The following is a 17,366-nucleotide window of genomic DNA, read 5'->3' on the forward strand; positions in this document are numbered from 1 at the left end:
AACACGACGTATTTTTGTGTGTGTGTGGGGGGGGGGTAGCTGCGCTCTGATCACTTTGGAATCCCCTCCAAAGCATATACGACCACCCTTTTTATAAGAACCTTATATACCCCAAGGGCATAACCTAGAACCCTTTCCACCACCTACGCCTTCTAACGGCGGGGGGAACCCAGCACCAGAAACTAAAGGGTAACCTAGATCGCTCAATGGACCATATGGCTCTAATACTGCCATCTACTACTCAGAATTCCCGGAACAGACGCGTTGTGCTTTCAAGCATGGATATGTTGGTTATTCTATCAGACCAGTGAATTATTAGGATACGGCAGAGGCATTTATTTTCAAAACCTTGTATTGGTTTCACAATGTGCGTTGTCAGTGCCCGTTTCTCGCATCCGTACATTCATATAGAGAGAATATTGCTGTTTAGGAGACGGAGCTTCGACTTTTGAGAGTATTCAACATTATTCCAGTCTTCTTTCGGTTTGGTTTGCCTATATAACCAATGCCTGTTCTAATTCCATTCACCAGGCTTCCGTCAGATTTTATGAGGTTTCCAAGTTACCGAAAATTTTTGAGTTTTCGAATTCCGAAAATTTACTTCAATCCTTGTAGAAAATAATGACGTAATGAGAGTAATTCCTCTCAATTGAAAGTAAGGAGTCAAAACAAACAGAAGTGACTCCGTATATGAAGGGGTTGTCCCCTTTTCAATACATTGATTTAAATAATGCCGGTAAGCTTGGCTCACCCTCTGTAGGAAATTTCCCTCCTCTTACGGGAAACTCTTCCTTGGAGAGTTCCGTCCATAATACCCCCCCCCTTTCAAAAAAGACTTTAAGCTCTAATCGTTTCTTCGATCACTCCGGAACCCCCTCCCCTCCCCCTTCCATGGAAGTTTCCCCCAGAAATCAAAGCACGCTGAGAATTTCCCATGCACAATTCCTCCAGAACATCTCCACAAGCGAAATTGAGTTGACAAAGAGAAAGTAAGACAAATAAAAAGAATTTCGTATAAGAATTCTGACAAATGTAAAATTTGCCCGGGAAAACCCTTGCAAATTTCCCTTCCCACGGCAAATTATTCCCGTTGAACCCACACTAAGCACAAAATCCCCCCTCCCAAAAAATGTCTGTATTTTCCCAACAACAAATACTGTACGTAAACTATGGGAAAATTTCAAAACTTAAAGATTTATCCCCAGAGGCTGTGGGAAGGGGATCATTTTATCTCCTGAGGCACAGTTTTAGGACCTTTCAACTATGCTGAGCAAAATGACAGTCTCAAAGATTCGATGAAATTTTTTCCAAAATGTTTGGGAAATAAGTGGCGTGGGAAGGAGGATAGTTGCCCTCCAATCTTTTGGTCACTTAAAAAGGGCACTAGATCTTTTAATTTTCGCTTAAATAAGCCCTCTCTTTCTCGATGTTATAGAACATTGGTTCAACACGATCACCCCTGGGAACAAAACAAAAAAAAAACAAATAAACACGGATTCGTTGTTTTTCTTCCGGCAAAAAATACAAAATTACACATTTTTGCAGCTATTTGCTTGAAACCTCTATAATAGGGTTCTCTGATACGTTGAATCGAATGGTATGATTTGTGAAAATTTTTTTACCTTATGGGTGTTTCCCCACGTTTTCAAAAATCAGGCAACTTTTCTCAGGCTCGTAGACTTTTATAGGTAACACTAGGCTCAAATCTTATATATTTGGAATTAGCAAACTATGTCAATTATTTTGATACACCTATTGAAATCAAAATTCCGTATTTTATACTTCCAGTTACTATTGAGCCGTGTCACTCCTTGCTTACAGTTCGTTACCATGAACTGTTTGACAATTTAAAACTCACCAATCACTTTTTTTTGTATTATCCTTCTTATAAAGTTACAATTTAAGGTATGGTTTCAAAATAGAAGAGCAAAATACCGGAAGCAGGAGAAACAACTACAGAAAGCTTTGGCACCTGCAGTGTTACCAGCTTGTGGAGGGGCTATGATGAGGAACATTTACCCAACTGCAGCCAGAGGATATCAAGCATATGGCCATCCAAATACCTTCCAGACATTAAATAGTATGAATCGCTATCCGCAAGTAAGCACCATTTTGACCTTTGAAAAATTCCCCCTCGCACTGAAGCGATTCCTTGAGTTAAAATAAAGAGAGACTACTCATAGTGAATAAATGGAACCTAAAATGATTAAAAAGAATGATCATCATTCAGTGAACATCCATTCGCGGGCTTGTTTTTTTTCCGTCTTCGTGTTTGGGGAAAGTTTACTTTTGAGATAGGAATAAAGTAACAGGGCAGGGCACTACGAAGCTGACCATTAAGATGTGCGTACCCAATCTTTGCCACGTGCTCCTGTGGTGGTATTCACTCCTAGCTGAACAATTTTCAAAAAATCATACAGGTACTGTTTCAAAATGTCTACTCTTCTTAAGGAAAACCTGACCAACATAAAGATAGTTTTATTTTCTAAAAAAGAAACTATAGATGCATTTTTATCTTCACACACAATTTTTTTAACGTCTGTGTTACTCACCTGTATTTATACAGGAAGTCTATATTACTTACCTGTATTTATACTAAACACATGAGTCATTGATATAACATCGCGCCATGCAATATAATCTAAATATCAATTTCCATGTCATCTATGTTTTATCCCAGTAAACACTCATATTTTCCATGCTGAAACTAAAACAAAATATATGATAAGAGGAAAAAAATTTTAATTCATTTATCTTAGAAGTTTCCAAAAATTTTTGCAGAAACTCCAAAAAATGAAAAAGAAAAGACATGCTTTTCGAGTCGAGATAAAATTAAATTTTATTCCATTAGATTTTTTTTTAAAAAAAGTCAATCTTAATACAATCTTTTCGCATATTTACTTTAAGAAAACATTTCCAGAAGAGAATTTTTTTATACATTGGAGACCATTACAAAAACCCAAAACGAGGATAAATAGAGTCATGTAATAATTAAGACTTAATAAACAGAAATTGCTAACAATGAATAGATGAAACCAAAATTAACATAAATTAAAATGAACTATGTCAAACATAAAGATAGCTGATACATACCAGATGCATAAATGAGTCTTAGAACAAACAAAATTTAAAATGGATGAACAATTCAAGCTTAAAAAAAACAAAAATTACCGCAAACAGGAGTAAGCCTGTTTCCAAAGGTTAGAGCGTTATTGTTTTTTGCTTTACTGAAATCGATTTCAAGCAAGCATTTTAAGCAACATAATTTATAGTAAACATTTTTAAAAAAAATCCCTCTTTATTTTTGGTTGACAAGGTTTCGTTATTGGTTAATATTGGAGATATTTCTACAGTTTTTCTGCTTAAAAATTTAAATGATGAATTGTAGTTTAAATTTTGGACAAATTTGAATATTCTTTCAAAATCTTCGATCAGCAGTTTGTTCAATAAATGCTTTATAATAGTTTTACTACAGAATCTCTGATAGATGGGAATGGAGTTTGTTATTCAAAAGGATTTAAAATCTGTTGTAACATGTGGTTGTCTTTAGGGCTGAAGCCACCCTGACCCGCATCCAGTGGCGGATCCAGGGGGGTGAGGGGGTGCCCCCCCTTGCGTAGTCTAAAGTAGTGTATTTTACTTAATTAACTCAAGTTTGCGTTAATTAAACTTGCTCATAACGCAAGTTTATCAGATCAACCTATTTTGCGCACCCCCCCCCCTAATTTTTTTTCGGATCAACCTATCTTGCCCCCCCCCCCCTAAAAACATCCTGGATCCGCCCCTGCCTACATCATGTATACCTTTGAATGTACACGTATTTTGATCCATCATTTTAATAAAATAATCTTTAAAAGTTTAATGTTGTTGTAATTGTTTGTTTGTTTAAATAAGTATATTTCAGTGTCGTTTATCAAAAATATTTGTTTTATTGTCTTAAAAAATAACATAATTAGACCTCCTGCATCAATACAGCCAGACTTAACCCTTTTTATTCACCCCCCCCCGCCTCCATTATGGCAAAATCTAATGTCTACTGTCACCCCTCATACACCCCGAGAAGCTTTAACTCGATCTCCAAAGCTCTTCCTAAGATAATACACATACCCTACTTTGTAAACCTGGGTACATGCAGTATCTTTCATTTTAAATTGCTATTTTACCGTGAAAAGATTCTTGTCACACAAGGATTAAAGTACCAAAACTTTTAGGTAGATTTGAGATAAAATATATTTAGCCCTTATATTACCCTTCCCCCAGTTTAAAAAATGACCTTGGCAAGCCGAGGTCTGGGAGGGGCAGCTGCTCTCTGCCCCATTGCAAATTAAGACCCTCCCCCCCCGTCCAAGAAAGAAAGTTACACATATAAAATCCAAAGTATATCCATATAAAGTTCTAGGAATCTTGACCTTTCCACGGTCCCTAAGAGCTTCGAACTCATCAAACTTCAAAGACCAAACACAGCCAATTTTTATGCTAAGAATTATCCGTGAAAAATTCGTAAATTATATGATTTAGGAATGTTGCCCGCAGGACTGTGGAAGCGATCTCGACCCCGGAAGCATACTTATTAAAAGTGTCAACGTTTGAACGAAATGGCTGTCTAAAAATTTGCATCAGACATTTTAGGTGCTACCGAAGCTGATAGCAGAAAATGGCAAGGAAGGGAGGCTGGTTACCCTTCAATTACTTTTGACCCTTAAAAAAGCTCCTAGAGCCTTCAATTGTCACTTGATTTGGCCTCCTCTCAATGGTGTCACACCTCTTTTGTATGAAGTGGCAGAATAAAAAAAATTTTGTGGTCCTTTTTTAGCCCTTTGTTAGGTCAGTTTTGGGGAAACCAATGTTTTTTTTTTTCCTTCCACGTAGGGGTTCCCATAACCCAACGACTTAAGAATATAAGTTTCAAGCAGATTGAGAAAGAATTTTTTACGGCCCATTTATTGGGGGGGGGGAGTCATTGAAACGAAATTTGTACATTAGGTTTCTCTTTGCCCAGGTATTTACGGTTATAAGTTTCAAACTGATCACATGCAAAAAACAGTGTGTCTGTTTTCAGGTCTCCTACGCCTCCCACAATAAAATAAGGTATTACTTTTTATACAGAATGATCCCTGAAAGATTTAGCCACCCAAGAGCTGGCATACCCCCTTTTTTCACTATAAAACCTATGCGTAGACAGTTGAAATTTCGCATAATCTACTGCCTTTGCCTCGGGGACTACGGAGGTCGTTGCATCCCTGGAGCCACACTTATTGTACCTTTTCACTATTCCGGACAAAATTTTTGTCTCAAAATTTTGATCGAATATTCTGGGGGTACTTTTTTGGGTTGCACTTTTATTCGTTCTATGCGGAGTGGCTGTTTTAAAAACTTATAATAATAATAATGAAAAATGGAAGGCATATTACTCTACTTAGGTAGAGCTACAGCACTCCCTCTGATTTATAGTTTTGTATGCAAAAGGGGAATTCCAGGTTTTTCTTTTTCTTTTTTTTAATCCCAAATAGAGATTTAGCGAATGCAAAATGCTTACAACTAAATTGCTTACTTACTTACTTACTTATGTCCTCGACGTCCTCAAGGGTCGCGTTGGGGCCATCCTCTTCACAAATTCCTGGATCAGTTTCCTGTACGAAGTTCGGTCGTCAGCTTGTCTCAGAAGGCATAAGAGGTCACTTCCGAAGTTGTCACCCCATCTCTTTCTAGGTCTTCCAGGTGGGCGGCTACCGTGGACCCTTCCTTCGAAGGCAACTTTTGGCGGGCGTGAGTTCTCCATTCGCTGTAAGTGGCCCAGCCATCTAAGTTGCTGCAGGCGCACTTTTTGGAGAATAGTAGTTTCTCGCTTCAGCTCCTTCCGAAGGTCTTCGTTCGAAACTCTGTCTTGGTATGTGATTCCGGAAATGCGTCGGAGGCATTTTGTCTCGAAAGCCGAAATTCAGTGTCCCCTTTTCGCAGGCGTAAATGGCGACAGGTATGATTAGAGAGTCGAAAAGTCGAAGTTTCAGTTGCATAGATAGGTGTTTATTTTTAAAGTGGGGGGGCCTCTTGAAGCTTGTACTTCCTAGGGCAAGTCTTCGTTTTATGTCGTCGGAGCAGTTGTTGTCTGAAGATATTAGGCTCCTTATGTACACGAACTTGGTCACCGACTCGACTTCTTCGCCACTTACTACGACATGAACAGGGAATGGTTTTGGGTCTTTTGTGGTGCGCATCGCTTTGGTCTTCTTTGGGTTTATGAACATACCAAATCTATTTGCGGCTGTTTCAAGTTCGGAGAATTGGGCTTGTATACAGGACTCAGTTTCTACTAGCTTGTCGAGGTCGTCAGCATAAGCTAGGGTATCGATGTCTCTACCGTTAACGGTCAATCCTACATTGTTCTCAAGCAGGGACAGTATGGCATGTAAAAAGAGCTTGAAAAGTTGCGGTGAAAGTATGCAGCCTTGTAGGGGCCTTCTGGGGTCCTTCTGGGGTCTGAGCACAGCTACGGTAATTGTCACACTTATTTTTGACTATGTTGACTATATTTTCAGGACCGCCATAGTGGTCTAGTATATACCAAAGTCCATTTCGGCAAACTAGATCGAAGGCCTGCTTAAAATCATTGAATATTTGGAGGATTTCTTTGCCAGATTCAAGGTACCTTTCTGCGAGTTGCCTCACTACAAAGATCTGGTTCTACAAAAACCAGCCTGACAGTCGCTGATGAGGTGGTCTGTTATGGCTCTGATTCGATTTAGAAAAATCCTTGTTATGACTTTATCTGGATGACTTGTAAGGCTTATGGGCCAGTAATTATCACAGTCGTTTTTAGGGCCTTTCTTGTGGAGCGGTACAATGACTGCCTTGGCCCATGCTTTTGGGAAATGGCATGTTGACCACACGGCGACAGTCACTTTATGTAGTAGGTCCTCTAGCAGAGAAGATAAAACTTTAAGCAGTTTGGCAGGGGTACCATCAGGGCCTGGGACTTTATTTTTCGTGGGACTGTGAATGGTCTCTTTTACTTCAATACTTAAGGGTTGGGGGCTAGGGTCGCATTCCAATTTGGGGAATCCTGATATTACAGTAGGGTTGCAGGTAAGAAGCGGATTCAGTTTCTCTTATAAGTGACTTTCCCATCTGTCTTTAATAGCCTTGCTGTCACTGAGGAGCTAACCGCCCTTGTCCAGGACGCTAGCAGCGATGGTGGACTTTTTCGTGGAGAGTTCTTTGACTGTTTTGTACATTCTGTGGCTGTTTCCTGATTTGAAATCCTTTTCGCAGGACTCGCACTTCTCCCGTATGTAATCTCTAAGGGCTGTCCGAATCTTTTTGTTTACCGTCCGCTGTATCCGATTATACATGTCCCTACTTTCTCGGTCCTGCTTGTTGCAAACCCGTCGCTTTTGGTGACAAAGATCTAGGATATCATCTGTGATACAAGGCGTGTCTGTTTTAGGTTTGTGGCCTAAGATTTCGTTAGCTGTATCGATGAGTGCTGTGTTCAGTTTCTCAACTAGGGCATCTAAGATGTCAAGGGTTATGGTCGACGCGAGTGACTCAAGTACAGGACCAAAACTTTCTTCTAGTGACTGCAGGAAAGTGGTGCGTGTGATGGGTTCTTTCAGTTTATCGATGCTGAAACTTGGGATCTTATTTTTATTTACAGGAAGTGTTTTTAGTCGGAGTTTTGCCAATGTGCTCATTTAAAAGGACATGATCCGAATCGAAATCTCCTCCAGGCAAGGCGGTGGTACTTTTGACAGATGACTTCCACTGTTTTGAGATGAGGACATAATCGATCAGATTTGTCGTCTTTCCATCTGGTGATATCCAAGTTGCCTTTTTTCTCTTTCTATGTTTGAACATTGAGTTCGTAACAAAGAAATCATTATCCCGGCAGAACTCACGTAGACGCTCCCCACGTGCGTTTCGCCTACCAAGACCGAATCTGCCTAAGACATTGCTGTAAGGTTGTGTAGCTTTTCCGACGATAGCATTGAAGTCACCCATTACTACGAGGAGATCTTTCTTTGGGACTTCATCAGTTAGAGACTGAAGTTGTTGATAGAAGGTGTCAACTTCTTCATCAGGTCTGGAGGAGTCAGGGGCGTACACTTGGATGATGGTGATGTTTTGTACTTTCGCTCGCAGCCGAATCATCATAAGGCGCCCTGAGACTAACTTTGTGGCTATGAATGCGCGCTTTGCTTTGCGTGTAAGGAGAAAGCCAACGCCTTGTCGGTGTTTGCCATCAGATCTACCAGAGTACGAAAGTATGATGTCACCGCATAGTTGCTCTCCTGAACCAGGTAAGTGAGTTTCCGAGAGCCAATAACTTCCCATCTGTACCTCTCGAGCTCTTTGACAATCAGCTCTAGTTTCCCAGTCTTTGCCAAAGTTCGTATATTCAAAGTCCCCAGGTAGAGTGGGGCTTTCTGGGTCAGAATAGGGGTTTCTCCTGGTAGAGTGCTATCATCCTCAATGGGATTCATCATCATCTGCCGAGTTCGCATATCTTCGTCTGAAGTCGTCAGATCGTCGGCTCCCCCGTACGCGGTAACAATATCATTCGCTATTATATCTTGCCTTCCGTCGGTTACCCGGGACGCGGTAGCGCGGTTTCGTCTCTTTGTTTTCAACTCATCCATAACATTTAAAAGAAGAGGGTTTCATGGCTATTTTAGGACAGCGGCAATCCACTCCTCTCTGTCTTTTGCAGGTGGCCGATTTCCTCCATCTTGAGAGTACTCCGCCCTCACAGCTTTCCGCTCGCTGACTGTTTACCCATAGCTGGGACTGGAGTTTGGCTCTGTTGGGACGTGTCCACGCGCTGGTGGGCCCAGCATAGAACCAAAAAAGGGGCCTTAGTTCCTCCTTAACTGTGTTTGGCCCCACAGTTAGGGGTCCCAGTTATGTTTAAGGACCCCCAGGAACTGGGTTGTCACGCCTTCCTATTGTCCCGTCGTCCGCGCCTTCTTATTGGTTATTCGAAGGAATCTTCCATATCTGGAGGACTTTTCCCTATCCGCCACCTGGGGACGCACCTGAGCTGCCTGGGGGCGGCAGTCACTGAGAAGGTAACTCAGTGTACTTAGGATGTACAATTTCAAAATTTTGATAAACAATGAACTAAATAATTCACCTATGTTTTTCATCAGCCCTTTGGCTCAGGCCCACACCGTATACGATCTGAGAACCCGTATGACCCACTAGTATTAAAAACTTCTTTCAACACTTTCCTTTTTCACAAAGAAATATTTAAGCCAGTCTTTTTAACAGCTAAATTATTTTTCTATTAACTTAGCTTATGCACGGATTTGAAAGACAAACTGAGAAACAATCGTATATCTCTGTTACCCCGTGAAATTACCAAGTTAATTCTTCGGGCACTTAATTTATTTTCAAATTCAAGTATTTTTTTAATATATGTGCTTTTTCTGTGCTAGTATTTAACTTATTTCTATATTCCTATTTCAGTATATTCCTGATTTAGCTTCACAGACGTCAATGCCCGCATATACTTCAATGGCACAATCCTTCTCAATGGCACACACGCCACCAATGAGGCAGGACACAATGGGTAATTTCCTTTATATCATTATTTGCGTAATCTTCACCCCTTAGTACTGCTAAATTGTCTTATTACGTAAGAAATCATATCTATTGATTGTGCTTTATCCACAAATATCCTCCAGGGGACTGATCTCCTTAGCCAAGTTTCGGAAACCCAAGACTGAAGTGCTGGAAACAAAAGAATAGCCTGTCATGGATATAAGACTACCAATTCACAAAACATAGGGGTGGGGACAGTAATGTTTTAGATAAAAAAAAATAAAGATAAAAACTAGTTGTTTTAAAAGTCAAAAATTTTGCTTTTTTGTACCTTTTAATTTACCTATTTTTTGGATGGGGGACTGGGGTAGAGGCTGATCATTAGGACTTAGTTAGGTCCTAATACATTAACGTCTGAATTTTCCAAATTGTGCTGAGCATTTCCCAACATCTTTTGACGAGCTTAGCCCCTCTAATCAAAGAATCAGGGTGGCTTGGATTTCAAAGGCAACTAAAGCTGGTCCAAAGGCAACCAATGATAAGCCATTTTCCTTGTAAGTTTATTGTATAAAATCGAAAGCGTTTAAAATAATTTTTGCACCGCAAAAAGACCAGCACTTCTTCCGATATGAACTGAAAGAAGAAAAGATGACAACAGAGGAAAAAAAAGTTAAAGAGAATGTGTCACACTTGTTAGATCGAATGCCAAGACTCTGTGCAATCATTTGTAGAATTATTTCGTACACTACTGTCAGCTTTAAATGAAATAAAGTGCTGGATTGACAAGAAAGCTACAATTGATGTTCAGTATCTTCAAAGTGTGACTGAAAAATGTGACTTTCCAAGTAAGCCTCTTTGGAATTCCCTGATTTTACCATTAAGTTTATGCTTGTAGAGAAAAAATCTCGACCTTTTCCACACCGTAAAGTTTGCAATAATTAACAAAAAAAAGTTAGAAGAGGTCCAAAACGAGGTGGGTGTCGCATTTTCACTTATTTTTAAGAAATCTACAGACCAGAATGAAGACTTGGGTATCCTTGTTTTGACGTTGAGAACAATAGAGCGATAAATAATGAGAAGCAACGTTCCGGCCATTTCAGTTAAGAATACTTCAGGAGGTAACAGTTTGTTCCTTTTCTTGAAAATTCTGTCCAGTCTTTTATCCAAAGGATAAAAGACTTTTAAAAAAAGGTTTGGATCACAACACAACATACTAACACCTTTCCAGGGTCTTTTACGAACCAGTCAAGAAGAAATTGAGAATCTAAACGCTTTTAGGATTACCAAGCTAGCGGAGTTTTATAACTTTGAAACTTCAGGGGTGTATAATGTGTTCATTCTGTGCTGACAAATTGTGAGCAAAAAAAGATTTCCATTGAGACTTTGCTGCATCGCAGTGCTGACCTCTTGCCAAAGGTAAATGCGTTACTTTTTATTTTAGTAATAATTCCAGTCACCACTTGTACGCCTGAAAGGTTATTTTCTTCAATGAAGTTGCTAAAGACCTATTTGAAAATAGATCATTTTCAAATAGGTCTAAAGATCTAGTGAGATCATTCTGTGGTGACAACTTGTAAACAAAAAAAAAAGATTTCCATTGAGACTTTGCTGCATCGCAGTGCTGACCTCTTGCCAAAGGTAAATGCGTTACTTTTTATTTTAGTAATAATTCCAGTCACCACTTGTACGCCTGAAAGGTTATTTTCTTCAATGAAGTTGCTAAAGACCTATTTGAAAATCCGAACTTCCAAAGAACGGCTAAATGATGTGGCAATGGGATTCATACACGAACGAATCGAGGTCACTGAGGCTGAAGCTAAAAAACACTTCTTCGCATGCTGATCATGGTCTGCGTTGCGCAGGTACCGACTTCCTGATTCAATGCCTTCGGCCGGGAGTGCAACGCGTGGTTAAAGCAAATCATCCGAGGCTGAAGCTATTTTTGAAATTTCTAAAAATCCACGAAGGCTCAATATTTATTTGTAGAAAAATACTTTTGGGAAAACTTTTGTTGTGAACCCACAGCTTCCTGTACCTAAGAACTGCACTTTCCCAATTGGATTCAAATTTAAATTACAGGCATATTTCAAGTTTCCTCAATATGGTGCACGGTCCGCTTTGTACATCGATTCAGCAAAAGACATAGGTACACCTGCAGTTATCCTAGGTAGGTTGTCTCTGTTCACCCTAAAAATAGTAAATTCCCCCCTGAAGACTTTTTTGGACCCCTGTGCATGAAAAACTGAAAAAATTGTATGGGAGAGGAAACGAGGATAATTCCAGTCAGGGAAAAAGGAAAGATAAATATGCATTTTTTTCGGTCAAGCCCTGTGCTAGACCGTCCTTAGCAGGGGCGTCGTTAGGGGGTGGCAAGCAGGGGTATTTGCCCCCCCCCCTCCCCCAATAATGTGGAGAAAAAAATATTATACATCCCATGCCCTTTGACTTTCCAGATATGGACCGCCTCTTGCCCCCCAATAAAATACTGGAGGTTCGCCCCTGGTCCTCAGTGTGCTAAAATAAATAAAGAATAAAAAATACACGGATATAAGGACTAAGGACAAGATACTTGGTCCGTGGGATTATATTCGTAGATTTTACATTCTTAATTTACTTTTGTGCGGTGAGGACGCTCAAGTAGAGGTTTCGAGTGAAATATCGACATATTTGTCTTTTCTTTTTCCACTGACTGGAATTATCCTCATTTTTCTTCTTTACATTTTTTATTTTATTTTGTATCTTACTATAGCCAGCTTTATCAGTACTATAATCTAAAAAAAAAGATCCTCCTCTCATCAAGCCAAAAAGATTTGGCTCAAGTTATTTGCTAAGTTTATTCAATATAGACTTCATTATCTACATGAAAATTTAGCGATGGTTTTATTTTTATTTGTGAAAAAATACGAGACGTACTTTATCCTTAGTTCTAGATGATATATACGTTTATGATCATAAATATACCTAATTCCAATTCATAATTTAATTATAGTGTCCATTCATTGATCCTTTCTTATAATACATTTAGGCGTAATTCTTAATTTATTTAGTTCTTAATTAAGCATAATTAATTTATTCTAGGTGTTGGTCCTGATGATGACTGGTATAATAAAAGCCTTACAGCTCTTCGTATGAATTCCACCCACCATGCAAATCTCGCTACAGCACCTATGCTGCAATATCAATCTTAACTTTTACTGATTAGAAGTGTTTTTCTTCATAATGCGCAGGATTTGACAATAGTGCTATCTATAAAAAATGGTTATGTGCGTTCTGCCGCAGTTTGCATGAAAGGGCTAGGCACACGTAGCTGATTTCGGGAATCGAATTCAGTAAGGGTGTATTTCACTTCAAGTGAAACTAATTAATTATGGTATGGGGCGGAGTTTGGTGACGTTTTTCGATGATTAATCATGATCAATTAAGTTCTAGACAAGGACTGTACTAGGGCTTTAGAGCTTTAGGCATTTAATTAATCGTATTTAATGACTATCGTAAATAAATCGTAATTAATGATGATTAATCACCGAAAACGTCACTAAGCCTCGCCTCTTAGCATCATTAATTATAATCACTCGAATTGGAATACAACCTTGCTAAAATCGGTTCCCCGAAATCAGCTACGTGTGCCTAGCCCTTAATTTGGAATAAGAAGAAATTACTGAAGCATCGAGACCAAACAAAACGTGCGATGTTTTTAGCTATGTCGGGATAGCCGAAAAAAGGTGCTATAGAGTTTTAAAAAAATCGGAAGAATAGGCTCCTAGGAAAACATTTTCAATAAAAATAATGCCTATCTTTGGGGACGAAAAAGAAAATTGTTTATATTTTAGTATATACCTAATTCATATGGTTGTACTATAAAGTCTCCCTCTAATTAATCTTTGTGCCCTAATCCTAAATTTTATAAATATTTTTCGTTATAAACCATCAGCTTTGCTTAAAAAAAAGTAACACCGAATCATTTAGCACTGATTTTTCAGTCCCGTTTCTTTTTTCTTTTCTTTTTTAATCTGACATCTGCTGATACCTAAAATTGGATAACTTCGTAATGATATCTTTTTAATTAGAAGTTGAATTATCGATTTTTTCTAATTTTGAAGATATATATGGTTGTGTAAGTTTCCACTTAACCAATTCCAACCATCAAATTTTATTTTTACTGTCCTTGGTACTTTCAAAAAAAAATCATTGCTATTTTAATGTAAAAAAAAAAAACAATTCAAAAATAGATAAACTGTAAAATTAATAATATATTTAAATATGTTCATATCCAGACTAGATCACATACTTATACTTTAAGCTTTCATCAAAATTCCTTGTGCAAATCTCAATCTCATATCTCAAAAACGGACCTATCAATGGTAGACAACATCAAAATAGCATAAATGTCGACTTTGCGGGAACTACAGGTCCTAAGTTTTAGCAAGCTTTTGTTCCATGTTTCAAGGAATCGACGGTTGACCTAAAACCATGTTTTAGCACAAAAACCCTGTACTTTAAATAAGAGAAGAAAATGATTTTTAGTGCGACTAATGTAATTTAAATAAATATTGGTAATAAATTAAAAATATAAATTAAATAAATAAATATTCATGATAGATCATGACCTTTCGGACTTTGCCTGTCTTCTATTCTAAGGTTAATATAGAAACAACCATTTTGTTCTTCGTTCGATTCCCCGAACTTTTTGACAGTGTTGGGTTAGCAATATATATTTCAGAAAAAAAAATCAATTTTATATTAATTTTGGATACTCGCCACTGTACCCCAATTTTCCACTTGAATATTTTCAATTCACTTATGCAGGTTCTTATAAAAAAAAAAACTTGGTTAAGCCCTTGCCAAACCGATTAGTTTCATTAAAAAAAAATATACGGGAAAAAAATGACAAAGAATATACACTGCTGGTTTTTACCATATTGTACTGATTATCCGGCTAAAAATAGTTTTCAGTTTTCGTTTTGTGTCTTTTATGTGTTTGGTATGAAGAATATGTTTAAATTTACACGAATGATTATTTAGCCAAATTCACCTCCAAAAAATTTAAAGGCCAACTATTCAAAGGCCAAATTTTGTGATTCATTTCTTTTTAAGGGAAAGGGGAATATCTATTTTAAGGGCAATTTCATGTGAACATCCAAGATTAATAGTCGATCAAGTGTTTTGGTACTTGAGGATTTAAGCTAATGAATTTAGCTTATTAACAGTTCAAATGAAAGTTAGTTACATCAACATGGTTTTATTATTATTATCATATATATGTAGCTTGTATTATTACTTGGAATCAATAACTAGTCATTTAAAACAATGAAATGATCTCTTCAAGATGTTTTCTGTACAGCGTTGACCAGTGCAATATTTCAGTTAAACGAATAGTGTTTTATTGTTGTTTTTTTTTCTTTAGCTAATGTTCCACTGAAAGTTTTTATAGAAGTGATGTACAATTCGATCCCTACATCTTTTAGTTTTCTTTTTGTATATTATTACTTTTGTTCTTGATCTTTCTTTGAGATTAAATAGTGAGACAAAAGGTTGGTGTTTTAATGGATTTTTTTAACTAACAATTGCAACTCAATAAATTACTTCTATTCGTATAGTTCATTCCTCCCAAATCCAGGGTGATCGTAGTAGCAAAACTATTTTCTATGCATATGAAATTAATTGCTAGTGTGTATGTGTAAGTTTGTCTCAACACTTTTTCCTGTGCATTGAACAATAACATAAACTAATTACCGGTAAGCTAGGAACATAAATTTTTGGAGGTGGAATGTTTGAGCAGTGAGGAACAGTCACGCAAATGAATATGGAAATAGCCCTCTCGCTAGATCCCCCCCCCCTCTCCTCTAGATTAGAAAAAACAACTTTTTTGGTATTTTTATTGGAAGTTTTTTTTAAAGCAACATTTCCACCGCCCTAGATTTTGAAAATCAAATTTTACCTCATCCCCCCCCTTCCAAACACTTTTGTGATTTGGTGCCACTGATGAGAATAGACATGGGTCATAATATCCAAAAATTGAAACTATAAAAAAATGCAATAAAACAAGAAGTGATGATAACAAACATACAGGCCCAAAGTCCCGAGCTACCAACTGTAGTCAGCCAAACTAGCCGAGGGGTGGGGCACGAAAAAGCCGACAATACCAGATCTTGCTAGGTAAGGACCTGGTGAAGCTTGGTCTTTTCCTAATCCAAATATCTATAAAATATACTGTGCGTGTATTTTGTAGTTTTGTGCATACATTTTTTATTTGAACTGAAAAATAGGTTGTGGCAATTGGGTCTGAAATATGAAAGCTCATGCAAAATCGTTTCTAAGCCAGGAGAATATAAAATATTCTAAAGAAAAAATAAAATGAGACGTGTCACAGGTGTGTCTATTGGAGTGAAGGGGGAATTGTTCCCCGTCTCCAGATTTTGAAACTATCTTTTTTTGTATTTCCATTGAAAAAAACAACAAAATTGCGACCTAAATATGGAAAAATAAATTTTCCATCACCCCCTGCATTCTCATAAACTGACATCTCTGATTTGACATCACACTAAAAAAAAAGTGCAAGGGCCGAAGACCCAAGCAAGTGGAATGAGCTGGTGACATCCTTAAATAATTAAAATCAAGTAATTGCGGACATCAAGCCATACGCTAATTGTAGAAAAAGCCAAGACAGAGAGTCAGAATGAGTGAGATGGCAAATCTGCCATAAGCCCTTTTTAGGATTGTATAAAAATTATGTCATTTCATTCGTTGATAGATACGTATATCTATTATCTATCCATATGTCATTCCTAGGGCAGAACTAAGTTAGATAGTGATAGAACTAAGGGATGAAAGGTTGGATTGATTTTGGGTTGACAAGGGATGAACAGTGTCCACTGGACTTGTATGCAAAATCTGGGATTGAATTTGCTTGGACTGAGCATGAAAAGATGAGAAAAAGATATGCTTAAAGAAGAAAAACGAGAAGATTTCCGCCTAATGAAAATGAAAAAACAGTATAAACATATCGGGAGAAGCCTCGTCTCAACTGTTCTAATTGCAGAATCGGAAAAATAAAAACAAACAGCAAAAACGACCGCAAAAGTAAATAAAAACAATGCGTAAAAAATAACCACTAAAATAAAACAAGACCCTTTTAGGGTGAAAATGACAAGGTAATTGAATAAAAAAAATCGCTTACCAGGTCTGTTGTTATCTGACATTTTATTAGGTTGCGAAATTTTATAATGTAAAAGAGAAATATCTGAATTAATAAGTTGATTATAAATGAGGATCAGAATTTACTCGGATTGCTGACTGAAAAAGATTAAAAATAGTATTAAAAGATACTACAACAGCATAACCACCAATTGAAAGCCTCCCATTGATAAGCGAAAAGAAAAACACTACTCAAAATTGTGTCACCATTTGAAAAAAAAAATTAAAAAGACACAACCTGATTGTTGCATTCAAGAATCCAAATAAAATTAAAACAATTTTCACTGTGGCAGAGATAAATCTAGCCTCATTATTGGTAGTGATATTGATAGAATCCCCCGCGCTTGCTGTTGTTTCTTTATTTGAAGTACCTAAGAATAATTGGGAGAGAGGTTATTGGAAAAACAATCTCTAATCGACAAAGCCAAGGAGCTACGCCAAAGGTTCGAGAATTTTAGTTCTGCCTTGGCCCAATGCTTATACCGCTCCACCTCATTTGGTTTGGAAGTGTCTCCATTGTTGCCTCCGTTAAAGGTCTCATGCAAATTTTCAGAAAAGCAGTCAAAACTAAAAAATATATACCCCCTTTTTTCCCTAAGGACATCCGATTGATTTAATTTAGTGAAAAAGCC

At 37.7% G+C, this 17,366-nt stretch overlaps 1 protein-coding gene across 1 annotated transcript in view; it reads left to right on the forward strand.

The window, feature by feature from the left end:
* Positions 1-12,837, forward strand: part of LOC148950513 (homeobox protein unc-42-like) — a 59,836-nt gene extending 46,999 nt beyond the window's left edge. Inside the window, exons 3-5 of the mRNA XM_089091639.1 lie at positions 1,906-2,100; positions 9,466-9,568; positions 12,619-12,837. Of these exons, the coding sequence (XP_088947765.1) occupies positions 1,906-2,100; positions 9,466-9,568; positions 12,619-12,728 (408 nt within the window). The 3' untranslated portion in view covers positions 12,729-12,837. The remainder of the gene's footprint in view (positions 1-1,905; positions 2,101-9,465; positions 9,569-12,618) is intronic.
* The last annotated feature ends 4,529 nt before the right edge of the window (positions 12,838-17,366 follow it).

Source organism: Artemia sp. Qi Xiang Cuo, chromosome 7 (assembly GCF_049724085.1).
Source record: "Artemia sp. Qi Xiang Cuo chromosome 7, ASM4972408v1, whole genome shotgun sequence".
Classification (NCBI taxonomy): Eukaryota; Metazoa; Arthropoda; class Branchiopoda; order Anostraca; family Artemiidae; genus Artemia; species Artemia sp. Qi Xiang Cuo.